This window comes from Triturus cristatus, chromosome 1_2, assembly GCF_964204655.1.
Source record: "Triturus cristatus chromosome 1_2, aTriCri1.1, whole genome shotgun sequence".
NCBI classification, from domain to species: domain Eukaryota; kingdom Metazoa; phylum Chordata; class Amphibia; order Caudata; family Salamandridae; genus Triturus; species Triturus cristatus.
Genome location: NC_140580.1, coordinates 86231574 through 86247048, shown reverse-complemented (window position 1 = coordinate 86247048; position 15475 = coordinate 86231574). Strand labels below are relative to the sequence as shown.

The following is a 15475-nucleotide window of genomic DNA, read 5'->3' as shown; positions in this document are numbered from 1 at the left end:
CCCCAGGGTATCTAGTTTTCAAAATGTACAGGATTGCTAGGTGTCAGCTGCCCTAGGGCACACAATCCACTGCTAGACACATTCCAAAAAAAAGGTCAATGTCTAGTGGGCTTTCTGCCGCCCTGGGGGGGGGGGCAGATTGGGGGCTATTGCCCTGATATGGCCCCAAGGGGGGGCTGAAAGACTGTGGCCATTATTTTTTGAGTGGGGGTGGCATTGGCATACCCATTCTGGGCAGCCCCCACCAGTACGTATATTTAAAAAAAGAATCCCTGATGCCTAGTGGGCTTTCAGATAAGGCGCTAATGCCTCCATCTGCCTCCGGGGTGGCAGAAAAACTGTGGCAATTTTCTTTTGGGTTTAAGGCATTGGCATGCCCATTCTGGGCAGCCGCTCCCACCCCTATGTATAAAAAATAAAATAATCCCTTGTGCCAAGTGAGCTTTCTGCCCCCCGCGGGGGCAGATCAGGGACTATTGCCCCCATATGACTCCTGGGGGGGCAGAAAGACTGAGGCATTTTTTAGGGGGGTGGGGGCATTGGCATGCCCATTCTGGGCATCCCCCACCCCAGACTCATAAAATAGAATAATTCCTGGTGTCTATGGTGCTTTCAGGGTACTGGACCTCTTTTTCTGAGATCCCCACCCCTCTCTTTGTGTATTGAACACTATATAGAAAGCCAGCTTCCTACACAGATGTTGGGGGATACAGGCAGTGGAGGACGGGAACTGCTTTAACAAGCATCCATTATGACCGGCGATTGCCCACCTCCCCCGCTTCCCGATCTAAATAAATCTAAACCAAGTCCTTTCAGATAAAACTTAGTAGTGGTCCTTAAGAGCCAGTTATGCTTCTTCATTAAATCTAGACTTTGACTGTCTCTGAACCCAACCTATAGGCGGTAAGGGAACACAGATACAGTTTACAGGGGTCTTATTTTCCAGACTCCTTGTTTATCCCTTCAAGCCATGTGGAGGGAGCAACACCCGATATATACCTACTTTAAGAGCCACTGCATCTCCAAGAGGTAAAACCTCAGAGACTTGAGGTTATATTCATGACTCCGTCATTGGCACACAGATGACTAGATACTGCACATTCATCCACTGGACCGTGCAGGGACTCCATAGAGATACTAGAGTTCACTGGTAACAGGATGGGTGGAAGGTGTGAAATGCCTACTGAAAAGCGTGGCTCCCAACTTGGACAGACACGTGTTCCTTCTTGCTGCAGGTTCTTCTTGGACCTCTGTAGACTTCATGAAGATTTGTGGGCTCCACGGGGTTTACGGTGGCCACATGCTCTTTGCCTCTCTAAATCTGTTTTGAAGACATTCAAATCTCCTGAGAACATAATGTGCAAAGTGAATGTCTCTGCTGCAGAAGACCTTCCGAGGGTCAGGCACTCACCGGGCATACACCTTGCACTACTCTGATGGTCAAGTAGAGAAATCATGAGGCTGCTTCAGTAACAGTGCTGCTAAATTCCTTAGTAAATTTCACTCCAGTGAGTTCCTGAGCGATCGCTCTGAAGCTGTTTAGCCAGTGTCTCTCAAAGGCTGGCCACACAGACTCTGCAACTAAGAATATGAAGAGGATGAAGGGATCTCTAGTGCGCAGACCCGTGAGTCCTTATCCCTAAAGCTCACTACCTACCACACATGCACTCTGCTGATCTGCCCCATTCTGTAGGTGGAGAAAAACAGGGTTCGGGGAGAGCCAGTGGGGGACTGCACCACGTTGGGACCAAGTGATGCCTGAACATATTCAGGTATCTCAAGATTCACTAGACACAGACCAAAAATCTACTAATCAAGGAGAATCAATTAAATGTAATTTTGAGAGTGTATGCCATTTATACTTCATTCCAGAGCTTTCCTCTGAAACAATAAAAAAACATGCAGATGGTGAAAGATCAGGTGATATTAGTCTCGAGCACCAAGATTGGGTAGCCATTCATGGGTAGGCGGTGACAAAGTCGTGCATGTGTTTCTGGGAATGGTAGCCAGGTCCGGGGGTTTCATTGTAAGGATGGGAGAGGTCTGCAAAGACAGGGCCTCTGCTCCTCCAGGGGCGCCGTTGAGGCATGGGAAGGGGGTGGCGCTCTTAATTTGCTAAAAGAAAACATCCCAGATGTAGTTAAAATGCTTTCCCTGGAGTTTTATTCAGGGACTCTCCTGTGCTGGGAAATGGAAGCTAGACAGACATCTAAACACACCTTTCTAGCAGTGTGTTGCTGGCCTGAAAGAAATGCAAATGTGCACAACGAGTTAATCTGCAAATTAAAAGGATTTGCAGATTCTTGTTGTGCACATTTACATTTCTTTCAGGCCTGCAACACACTGGCAGAAAGGAGTGTTTAGATGCCTGTCTGGCTTTGATTTCTCAGGACAGGAGAGTGCTTTTGCAGTTAATAGACAGTGGCGTAATAAAACGTGAGGGGGCCCCACTGGAAGGTATGCTGAAGGGGCCCCCTCACATGCGGGGGCCTTTGTTAGGCCCCTAGTTGCTTTGAGTAGTACACGCATCTGCCAAGCAAATGATGGCAGCAGTGACCAATGTTCAGTCTAACGCTGCACCGAACCCCACATCCTTATATTTGATTTATTTTTGCAATCAATATTTTGTGATTAGAGGAGCAATTTTCTGTATGCTATTTATTTATATTTGGGCACTTCTAACGCGCTATATAGCCAGGTAGGTACCTCAGCACATTTTTTAAAGACCATTTCTGCAAATCACTAACCAGTCATATAAAATCACAGGATTCTTGTAGTGGAAAAGCCAGGTGTTTAGTAGCTCTCCAGTCTAAATATCAGCACAGAGTGTTCTCTTCTCAGATTCAGTGTAAGCGGCTACTGAAAACATCTTTCCCCATAAAGTTCTCTGAAACTTGGAAGCGGTGAATAACCAAGCTTTTTCTGGGAACAGACTGCACTTGGGGGTATAGAACCTAGATTTGTGGGTAAGAGGGCTGTGTCTGCCACCATATAATGCTTTATGAACTAAGCATATGTATTTAAAGTTAACCCTCTGAAAAACCTGAAGCCAATGATGTTTATTTAGGCACTTTGAGAAGGACTTGTGTTTTTTTAATGTTTATTATGAGTCACGTTGTGACATTTTGTACTAATTGCAGTTGATTCGAGGCTTTTGCAGGATCCCCAGATCTACAGCATTACTGTAATCAAACCTCATAGTCATTAAAACATTGAAAATCTGTATTCTTTTCTGAATGTTGAACAGAAACCTAACCCATTTTAGTATTCTTAATTGAAAAAAACAGTCCTTAGTCATTGAGCAAATCTATTTATACACTGGTAGGTCAAAATTAAATTTGATTACAAAATTCTTTATCAATTGTACAGGGGGGGGGACTCAGATCTAAAGATACGACCCCCACACTATTCACAGAGGAAGTGGTCCTAAAATTTCTACCTGGTTTCCCTACTATTCCTATTGCCCAAATCTTGTTTCATGTTTTCTAAACACCGAGCCAAAACGGTACTGTAGCTCAGTGAGTTGAGTGTGCATTGCCGAGAGCTGTGTGACTTGTAAATTGCTAGATAAAAGCAAGGAAATGTAATTCAGAGTTTCATCTGTCTAAGGTTGTTAAAGGCAGTGACGTTTTAAATGGGAAACACTATTGATTGTTTATTAAAATGTTCTATGTAAAAGTGCAGAGGAATTAGCAGATTGTTATACTGCTTTGTGAAGAGAAAGGAATGTCTTTGTTTGGTAATCCGTGCGTATGTATGTCCTTCCGAGCATGCACCTGACGCACCGACATGGCAGAGTTAAAAGCAAGTTGTAGAATTGTAAGATAATAGTTTCTGACTAGAGAGAAAAAGATTGGTAATTTGAAGAGGCTGTGTATTGAGTTCAGTCGTCCTGGGAGGCACGTTATTGATCCACGCAGAGTGAGGAAGCATTGTAGGGTTACCCAGAATGTCTGACAAAAGGGAAGCAGCTAATGCTTGTTTCCACAGGTGATGGTGGGAGAAGACCTTTTAGTCAGTGAAGACTTAGGTGATAGAATGACAACCGGACAATATAAAACACTATCTATAGGAGCTCTGAACAAAAAATGGGCTTGTTCAGTGCCAAACAGAATGTAAGGGGCGAAAGCACGGCCAATAAGGGTGAAAAAACATTTGCTCACGTTATTCCGCATTACTTACCACCACTGCTGTGATCAGAAGCTAGTCGACTGATAGCCAGCAGTAATATTGTTGGCACCCAGGTGATTTTACTTCTGTTATTACCTCAGGTGACGCTAAAATCAACTGACTATATGCAAGAAATACGTTCCCCCCCCTAAAATGACCTAATTGTAGGATAGACAATGGAGACCAAGCTGTTAGCTGCTCTCATGTGTTTAAACAAAATATTTGAAAACAATTGTAATTTAACTATTTTGAGCAGACTCGCTGTGGATTTTTGGAACACCCTATCAACAATATTTTGTGGAACACTTAAAAAACACATAATAGCTGGCCTTTAATTAAGTGGTCGGTGCCAAAATATTAAAGCGCTGTAGCTAAGTAAATAACACGTTACTCAATTCAGTTGTATTCAATTGCAATTTTACAATTTTATTAAACACACTTCAGACATTCTTACCTTCAGCACTAGCGTAACGAAACGTGAGCCCCCCTCACTGAAAACTACATGGAGGGCCCCCCTCAGTACTGTCAGGAGCTGTCACGCCAGGGTACTGTGCTAAGGGGCCCGCTGGAGTTCGGCCCCCCTGCACTGCGGCGGCTGCAGGGGGCCTTTGTTACACCCCTGTTAATAGATCAAATCACTTGAAGCTTTTTGAGTGGTAGTGCACAGAGTTTACAGAGCTGTGAAGTTCTTACTTTTAATTGTCATTGTATTTACATAGCGCTTACTATCCCTGAGAATGTGTTGAAGGGACAGTTATGTATAAAAAAGGGCATTACACAGGGTCTGGATATTACTAAAATCTATGGTTTTCATTTTACAGTGAAATGGTGTAGGGCAGCTCCGCAAGTATTTTTGATGCACTGCCCTATGCCAATTCAAAAGGGCAGGAATGGACTGTATTTATAAGATACGGAGCACTCCTGTCCTTTCTGCTGGCACACAATTTGATGCCTAGCGCCAACGCTGGCACCCTTGTACCATGGTGCAAGGGTGTCTGCATTGTTGGCAGGATTGTTTTTGTGCAAGAAGGCATGCCTTCCTGCGCAAAAACAACCCATAGATGCCTTTTCCTCTTTCTATGTGTGCTACAGATGGAATGAGGAAACAATTGAGGAGAAATAACGATATTTCTCCCCATATGCATCCCCTGGGGCAGCGTACAGTTTTACAGATCCTTGTATATCTGGGAATGTGTCAAAACTCATGGGAAAACCCATCACAATGCGCATGGACCTCCCCCTGACCCAGTGTAAGGCAACGCACTGACTGCGCTGCGTTGCCTAACACCATATCTAGAAGGCCATCAAAAGCCACACAAAGTGACTTTGTGTGGCCTCGTAGATATGGGTCTGCTCTCTGCGCAACCAGAGCATCATAAAAAATTACGCATTGGCAGCGCAAGGGGCTTATAAATATGCCCCCATATTTTGGAAGCACCATTTTATCGTAAAACATTTTGCGCATTTTGTAGCGGTCTATCTTATACTGCGTATAATGCAAGTATAAAATAAAGACCTACATATTCACAGTGCTTTATGTCACAGGCTGTGACCTTATAGTACTAAAAATACACAAGTCACTATTCTCCACTGCACCAACCACGATTTAATTCTTTGGCTCTCTGGTTTCACACAGACCTCTGTAGTGCATTAACTAATAGAGGTTTCATAATTTATTATAGTGCATTTCCCACTGAGTAACAACTTTTTAAAATGTATTTATTATTCATTGAAGCTGCAGGTTATTTTATATGTAGATACGTGATGGTGAAAGACTGAATGATGTTCAGCTACCTCCAGTTACATGCAGCTGTAGTTGCCAAGCTGTCAGCATCCCATGAAATATACTTTGGTTTTCCTCCAATGCCGTGCATTAAAATTGCAGCCCATGCATTACAGCTATTATACCAAGGCCCACTGGAATTATGTGATTGTGCAGCCGCAGTGATTATAGCATAATTATAGATTTGCCGCATTTGCCACATAATCCATCATCTGCCCCATAATCTGCTGATTTGAACCCCAAACAATGTATTTACCCAAAAGGTTTAAAAGTTACTAAAAAGCAACAACAGGTGTTGCCACTCTGTAACAGGCCCTTTGTAAAGCTGTACTGGTACCCTTTTTGTTGCTATATTTTGGTTTTAAACTGGTACCAATGAGGTTCAACCACAGACTGACCGTTTCTCTGGAGAACATTTATGGTTGTCAATGATAAGGACTACCAGGTTCTAGAAATTTTGTCAGGAGGGGGTCCTTATGCCTAAAAAAGTTTGATGGGGTTCTCGGCATCAGAAAGTTTGAAGACCAATGCTGTAGAGAAATTAGAAGATCTACAGAGAGGATGGTGCCTGTTCAGAGACGGTAGGGGTGGGGCAGTGCAAATCACTAGGTTTTCTGACAGACTAGTCCAAATCTTGGGACATCCACTAGTTGTTGAAATTCGTAGACTGTTGTTTATATGGTGCATTCTAACTGTATCTCCGTGCTTGTTTTCTTGATCTATGTCTTTGTGCTGTAGGAAACCATTGGCTACTTCTGTTATTCACATCCTGCAGTGTCTGTAACCTTTTCAATAGTACATCTTTACTGAAGACTATCCTGGTGCATTCCATTGCAGGGTAAACTTCCTGTCCTACTGCTCGGCCGATCTGAGGATTTGAGGCCTGGAGAATTTGTGGTTGCCATTGGAAGCCCATTTTCCCTTCAAAACACAGTGACGACGGGGATCGTGAGCACGACACAAAGAGGCGGGAAGGAGCTAGGACTGGTGAACTCGGACATGGACTACATCCAGACAGACGCAATCATCAACGTAAGTATAGAAGAGGGCCGCCATTCATGTTGTGTGTCTCAAGTGTGGGAAATGAGCAATGTACCAAGGTTGGTGACATCTTAAGCTATCATTATATGGACCTGTAGTAGAAAGAGTTGCTATTCAGCTGTATCCACTGTTGACAAAGCAGCTGTCGTATGCTCACTGCCAGTACATATCAGTATACCGCAAACAAGGCTGCCAGAATGCACCCACTTCTGGCCTACATGAGAATACTCACCTCTACACTGCTCGTACGTACCCACTAGCTTCTCCATCAGCGCCAAAACTATCAGGAAAACCCTCACTGCCAACCACTACCGATATACAGACCAACACAATGTGCAGTACATCCCCTTTCCCAGTCCATCCCATAATCTCAGCTTCCACCACTGCCTGCATCGTCTGCACTGTTAGCACTGGTAAGCATGGACACTGCCACCCTACATGCCGTGAACAGCGTAGCCGCCACTGTTGGCATTGCCAGTCCAGAACAACATACATCATGGGCGGCTTTAGGCGGTGTGACTGGTGTGGCCGCACTGGGCACAGATCTGGAGGGGGGGTCCTGACCTCAAAGGGGGGGGGGGCGCTGTGTATAGCAATAGGGTATGATTTAGAGTTCCTTGTGCGTCCAGCTTTCAGGCAGCAATGAAAATGTCATGATAATGCTTGTGATTAATGTTCCTGCTAGAGAGAGACATCTGAGTTTTGTCTAGTGGCAGTTTTGACTCGCCATAAAGTAGCGCAAAGGGTTAATATGCCTGCTGCAAAGAACAGATCTGTATTTTATGCGGATAGCTAAATGGAATATTAACGCCAGCTTTTACCAGCGCTTTAAAACAAATGATGTATTTGAGAGAGGGGATATGAAGACCTGAGGGGCACTTTTGCCCGAGTGGTAGTCAGTGGTGGCTACTACAAACAAAGGGTGGTGGGGCGGGTGGAAGGAGGGGAGAGTCGCGGTCACATGGGGGTGTATGTTAGAAGTAATATATTAAAAATTAAAAGAACCTGCCTCCTTCCTGGTTCCAGCAGCCCCTGGGACAGACTCCCATCCAATCCTCGTACTGCAGAGCAGAGCGAGGATTAATCTGAGCGGCCTGGAAAGACGCTCTGTTCTGGCCAGGGGGTCTGTGGGGGATTCTTCAGCCCGCTGTTTAATGCAGCTGGGCTGGAGAAACCTAAGTGCGAGTGCACATAGCACTCCTCCTCCCATGCCCCACCCCTCCCTGCAGAAGCTGGCTAAGAGCTTGCAAATTAAAAATAAAATGATGCTAGAACATTGTTTTTTTTTGTTTTTTCCTTTGCTGGCGCTGATCCAGGCAGTGGAGCGATGCTCCTCCGCCATTGCGGAGGAGTCTCCCTGGGGGAATCTGAGGAGGCGATCATATGAGGGGGACACCAAGAAAGATTGTTGCACCTGGTGCCACCACTGCTATAGCTGGCCCTGACATACATACTATAAACAATGCCAGTGCCAGAACTGCTGACCTATACACCCGGTGTTAACACCACCAGCTGTCATTGCCAACACTGAACACTATCATCACCACAGCTGGCACTGCCAGCCCCAGTTACCCTCCTGCTTACTCTCTTTTCTTCTGCTCTTTCTTTGCAGTACGGCAACTCAGGAGGACCCCTGGTGAATCTGGTAAGCGACCATGTTTTGATTTGATTATGCAAAGTCTCATCATAATCCTCTGTTCATTCTGGCTAAACACACTGGCATGGCTGAAATGATGTGAATTTTTCAACCAATATTAGCCACTGCTAATCTTTATTGTGAACTTTCCAGGACAGTAGTACGTACACTGACAGTAGTACGAACACTCCTAAGACTGAATAACAGGCGTGATATCTTTGTAAAAGAGACTGTGCTGCCCACGGTCCTGTGCACAGGAGTTTCTGCCCTTCATTGGATGTGTTCAGAGTCTGCCATGCATGGGCACACCCTAGTCTGCCCGTGCGGGGTGTGTGTTAGGATGCTACCTGAGTGGCTGTACAGATTCTTCCCCTATGGCATTGTCTACAGAGTCCCCTGCCATCGGCCTGTAATTGACTTTGACCTCTGGGATCAGGCGCTGCCCTCCAGGAGCCCGAGGATATGAACCTCACATCCAGGAGCCGAGGGCATGAACCTTCCAACCAGGAGTTTGAGAACACAAACCTTCCATCTAGGAGCCCGAGGACCCTCCAACCAGTAGTCGAGGACACAAACCTTCCACCCGGGATCCGAGCACATGAACCTTCCATCCAGGAGCGGAGGGCATGAACCTTTCACCCAGGACCTGAGGGCATGAACCTTCCATCCAGGAGCCGAGGACACAAACCTTCCGTCCAGGAGCCAAGGGCATGAACCTTCCACCCAGGAGCCCGAGGACATGAACCTTCCATCCAGGAGCCGAGGGCACGAACCTTCCATCCAGTAGCCCGAAGACACAAACCTTCCATCCAGGAGCCCGAGGACCCTCCACCCAAGAGCTGAGGACACAAACCTTCCACCCAGGAGCCTTAGGACACAAACCTTCCATCCAGGAGCGTGAGGACATGAACCTTCCATCTAGGAGCCGAGGACTCTCTATCCAAGAGCCGAGGACACAAACCTTCCACCCAGGAGCCTAAGGACATGAACCTTCCATCCAGGACCCTGATGACCCTATATTCAGGAGCAGAGGACACAAACTTTCTACCCAGGAGCCGAGGACATGAACATTCCATCCTGGAGCCAAGGATATGAACCTTCCGTCCAGGAGCCCAGGGCAATGAACTTCCATCCAGGAGCCCCAAGGACACGATTCTTCCACCAAGTAGCCGAGGACATGAACCTTCCATCCTAGAGCCGAGGACACAAACCTTCCATCCAGGAGCCCAGTGCATGAACCTTCCATCCAGGAGCCCGAGGACATGAACCTTCCATCCAGGAGCCGAGGGAATGAACCTTCCATCCTGGAGCCCGAGGACCATCCATCCAGGAGCCGAAGACATAAACCTTCAATCCAGGAGCCTAGGACATGAACTTTCCATCCAGGGGCCGAGGACACGAACCTTCCACCCAGGAGCCGAGGAGATGAACCTTCAATCCAGGAGCCGAGGGCAAGAACCTTCGACTCAGGAGCCCGAAGACCCTCCATCCAGGAGCAGAGGACATGAATATTCTATACAGGACCTTGAGGACCCTCCATCACGGAGCCAAGGACACGAAACTTACACCAAGGAGCCGAAGACATGAACATTCCATCCAAGAGCAGAGGGCATGAACCTTCCATCCAGGAGCCCAGGGCAATGAACTGTCATCCAGGAGCCCAGGGCATGAACCTTCCATCCAGAAGCCGATGGCATGAACCTTCCATCCTGGAGCCCGAGGACACAAATCTTCCACCAAGTAGCCGAGGACATAAACCTTCCATCGAAGAGCCGAGGACACAAACCTTCCACCCAGGAGCCTGAGGACATGAACCTTCCATCCAGGACCCCGAGGACCCTACAGCCAGGATCATAGGACAAAAACCTTCTACCCAGGAGCTGAGGACATGAACATTCCATCCAGGAGCCAAGGGCATGAACCTTCCATCCAGGAGCCCAGGGCAATGAACTTCCATCCAGGAGCCCAGGGTATGAACCTTCCATTCAGGAGCCTTAGGACACAAATCTTCCACCAAGTAGGTGAGGATACAAACCTTCCATCCAGGAGCCCAGGGCATGAACCTTCCATCCAGGAGCCCGAGGACATGAACCTTCCATCCAGGAGCTGAGGGCATGAACCTTCCATCCTGGAGCCCGAGGACCATCCATCCAGGAGCCGAAGACATGAACCTTCCATCCAGGAGCCTAGGACATGAACTTTCCCTCCGGGGGCCGAGAACACGAACCTTCCACCCAGGAGCCGAGGAGATGAACCTTGCATCCAGGAGCCGAGGGCAAGAACCTTCGACTCAGGAGCCCGAAGACCCTCCATCCAGGAGCAGAGGACATGAATCTTCCATCCAGGACCCCGAGGACCCTCCATCCAGGAGCTGAGGACACGAACCTTCCACCCAGGAGCCGAGGACATAAACATTCAATCCAGGAGCAGAGGGCATGAACCTTCCATCCAGGAGCCCAGGTTAATGAACTTCCATCCAGGAGCCCAGGGCATGAACCTTCCATCCAGAAGCCGATGGCATGAACCTTCCATCCTGGAGCCCGAGGACACGAATCTTCCATCAAGTAGCCGAGGACATGAACCTTCCATCGAAGACCCGAGGACACAAACCTTTCATCCAGGAGTCCAAGGCATGAACCTTCCATCCAGGATCCCAATGACAAGAACCTTCCATCCAGGAGCTGAGGGCATGAACCTTCCATCCTGGAGCCCGAGGATCATCCATCCAGGAGCCGAAGACATAAACCTTCCATCCAGGAGCCTAGGACATGAACTTTCCATCCAGGAGCCGAGGACACGAACCTTCCACCCAGGAGCCGAGGAGATGAACCTTCCATGCAGGAGCCGAGGGCATGAACCTTCCATCTAGTAGCCCGAAGACTCTCCATCCAGGAGCAGAGGACACAAACCTTCCATCTAGGTGCCCGAGGACCATCCAGGATCTGAGGGCATGAGCCTTCCATATAGAAGACGAGGACATGAACCTTCCACCCAGGAGCTGTGGATATGACCTTCCATCCAGGAGCCGAGGGCATGAACCTTCCAACCAGGAGCTTGAGAACACATCCTCCCACCCAGAAGCCGAGGTCATTGAACCTTCCATCCAGGAGCCAAGGGCATGAACTTTACATCTAGGATCCCGAGGAACCTCCATCCAGGAGCCGAAGACACAAACCTTCCACCCAGGAGCTGAGGACATGAACCTTCCATCCTGGAGCCGAGGGCATGAACCTTCCACCCAGGAGCCGAGAACATGAACCTTCCACCCAGGGGCCGAGGACACAAACCTTCCATCCAGGAGCCGAGGACACGAACCTTCTATCCAGGAGCCGAGGGCATGAAACTTCCAACCAGGAGCTTGAGAACACAAACCTTCCATCCAGAAGCCACGGGCTTGAACCTTCCATCTAGGAGCCCGAGGACCCTCCACCCAGGAGCCGAAGACACAAACCTTCCACCCGGGAGCCCGAGGACATGAACCTTCCGTCTTGGAGCCGAGGGCATGAACCTTCCATCCAGGAACCCGAGCAGCACATGAACCTCCCACTTAGGACACGAAGCTTCCACCCAGGAGCTGAGAACACAAACCTTCCACCCAGGAGCCGAGGGCACAAACCTTCCATCCAGGAGCTGAGGACACAAACATTCCACCCAGGAGCCCGACGACATGAACCTTCCACCGAGGAGACGAGAACACAAACCTTCCATCCAGGAGCAGAGGACACGCACCTTCCATCCAGAAGCCGAGGACACAAACCTTCATTCCAGGATCCAAGGACATGAACTTTCCTTCTAGGAGCCCAGAGCATGAACATTCCACCCAGGAGTTGAGGACATAAACCTTCCATCCAGGAGCCGAGGGCATGAACCTTCCATCCAGGAGCCGAGGACATGAACCTTCCATCTAGGAGCCTGAGGACCATTCATTCAGGAGCGGAGGACATGAACCTTCCATCCCGGAGCCTAGGACATGAACCTTCCATCCAGGAGCCCAAGGATACGAACCTTCCACCCAGGAGCCTAGGATATGAATCTTCCATCCAGGAGCCGAGAACATGAACCTTCCATCTAGGAGCCGAGGGCATGAACCTTCCACCTAGGACCCCGAGTGCCCTCCATCCAGGACCCGAGGAAACAAACCTTATATCCAGGAGCCGAGGGCGTGAACCTTCCATCCAGGAGCCGAGGACATGCACCTTTCATCCAGGAGCCGAGGGCATAAACTTTCCATCTAGGAGCCCAAGGATCCTCCATCCAGGATCCGAGGACAGGAACCTTCCATCTAGGAGCCCGAGGACACAAACCTTTCATCCAGGAGCGGAGTACATGAATCTTTTATCTAGGAGCCCAAGGACACAAACCTTCCATCCAGGAGCCCAAGGACATGAACCTTTCACCCAGGAGCCCGAAGACATGAACATTTTAGCCAGGAGCCCGAGGACACGAATCTCTCAACTGGGAGCCCGAGGACATAGGACTGCTGTCCAGAAGCCCGAGGACATGAACCTTACACCCAGGAGCTTGAGGAAATTAACCTTCCATCCAGAAGCCGAGGACACAAACCTTGCACCCAGGACCAGAGGATATGAACCTTCCATCCAGCAATCCAAGGACACGAACCTTCCATCCTGTAGCTGAGGACATGAATCCATCCAGGAGCCAAGGGCACGAACCTTCCATCTAGGAGCCAGAGGGCAGGAACCTTCTACCCAGGAGAAGAGGACATGACCTTCCAACTAGGAACCTAAGGCATGAACCTTCCAACCAGGAGCTGAGGGCATGATCCTTCCATCCAGGAGTCAAGGACATAAACCTTCCAACCAGGAGCTGAGGACATGACCTTCCATCCAGGAGCCAAAGGCATGAACCTTCCAACCAGGAGCTTGAGAACATGAGCCTTCCATCTAGGAGCCGAGAACACGAACCTTCCACAGAGGAGCCGAGGACACGAACCTTCCATCCAGGAGCCGAGGACACGAACCTTCCATACAGGAGCCGAGGATGTAAACCTTCCATCCAAGAGCCGAGGGCATAAACCTTCCATCCAGGAGCCGGAGGACACAAAACTTCCACCCAAGAGCCCAAGGACACGAACGTTCCATCCAGGAGCCTGAGGACACAAACCTTCCATCTAGGAGACCGAGGACCCTCCATCCAAGAGCCGAGGACACAAACCTTCCATCCAGGAGCCCAGAGCAAGAACCTTCCACACAGGAGCCGAGGGCATTAACCTCCCATCCAGGAGCCAGAGGACCCTCCATCAAAGACCCAAAGACACAAACCTCCATCCAGGAGCTGAGGGCATGAGCATTCCATCCAGGAGCCAAGGACACAAAGCTGCCAACCATGAGCTGAGGACACAAACCTTCCACCCAGGAGCCGAGGGCATGAACCTTCCATCTAGGAGCTCTAGGACCCTCCATCCAGGAGCTGAAGACACAAACCTTCCATCCAGGAGCTGAGGGGATGAGTCTTCCATCCAGGAGCCAAGGAAACTAACCTTCCACCCAGGACCGAGGACATGAACCTTCCAACCAGGAACTTGAGCATACAAACCTTTTATCTAAGAGCCCGAGGACCCCCCATCAAGGGGCCGAGGACACAAACCTTCCACCCAGGATCCGAGGACATGAACGTTCCATCGAGGAGCTGAGGGCATGAACCTTCCACCCAGGAGCCGAGGACACAAACCTTCCATCCAGGAGCCCAGGACACATACCTTCCATCCAGGAGCCATGGGCAAGAACCTTCCATCCAGGTGCCTGAGAACATGAACCTTCCATCTAGGAGCCCAGGGCATGAAACTTTCATCCAGGAGCCCAGGGACACGAACCTTCTACCCAGGAGCTGAGGACACGAACTTTACATCCAAGAGCCAAGGGCATGAGCCTTCCATCCCGGAGTCGGAAGACCATCCATCCAGGAGCTGAGGACATGAACCTTCTATCCAGGAGACCAAGACATGAAACTTCCATCTAGCAGCCCGAGGAACAAACCTTCCACCCAGGAGCCGAGGACACAAACCTTCCATCCAGGAGCCAGGGGCATGAATATTCCACCCAGGAGCCCGAGGACATGAACCTTCCATCCTGGAGCCGAGGGCATGAACCTTCCATCTGGGAGCCCAAGGACCCTCCATCCAGGATCCGAGGACAGGAACCTTCCATCTAGGACCCCGAGGACCCTCCATCCAGGAGCCGAGGATGCAAACCTTTCATCTAGGAGCGGAGTACACAAACCTGTCATCCAAGAGCCTGCAGACACGAACCTTTCATCTAGGAGCCAGAGGACATGAATCTTTCACCCAGGAGCCTGAGGACACGAATCTTTCACCCAGGAGCCCGAGGACAGAGGACTACTATCCAGGAGCCTGAGGACACGAACCTCCCACCCAGGAGCCTGAGGACATGAACCTTCCATCCAGGAGTGAGGACACAGACCTTCCACCCAGGAGCCAAGGGCATGAACCTTCCATCCAGGAGCAGAGGACACAAACCTTCCATCTAGGAGCCCAGCGTATAACCCTTCCATCCAGGAGCCCGAGGACATGAGCCTTCCACCCAGGAGCCTAGGACATGAACTTTCCATCCAGGAGCCAAGGGCATGAACCTTCTATCTAAGAGCACGGGGACCATCCATCCAGGAGCCCAGGACATGAACCTTCCATCCAGGAGGCCGAGGACACAAACCTTTCACCCAGGAGCCGAGGACATGAACCTTCCATCCAGGAGCCTAGGGCATGAACCTTCCATCTAGGAGCCCGAGGACCCTCCATCCAGGAGTGGAAGATACAAACCTTCCATCAGGAGTTGAGGGCATGAGCCTTCCATCCAGGAGCGGAGGAC

General features: G+C 49.4%; 1 protein-coding gene across 1 annotated transcript in view; it reads left to right on the top strand.

Moving 5' to 3' along the window:
• Window positions 1-15475, top strand: part of HTRA1 (HtrA serine peptidase 1) — a 271899-nt gene that overhangs the window by 211273 nt on the left and 45151 nt on the right. The window contains exons 4-5 of the mRNA XM_085602427.1: window positions 6791-6985; window positions 8607-8639. Of these exons, the coding sequence (XP_085458553.1) occupies window positions 6791-6985; window positions 8607-8639 (228 nt within the window). The remainder of the gene's footprint in view (window positions 1-6790; window positions 6986-8606; window positions 8640-15475) is intronic.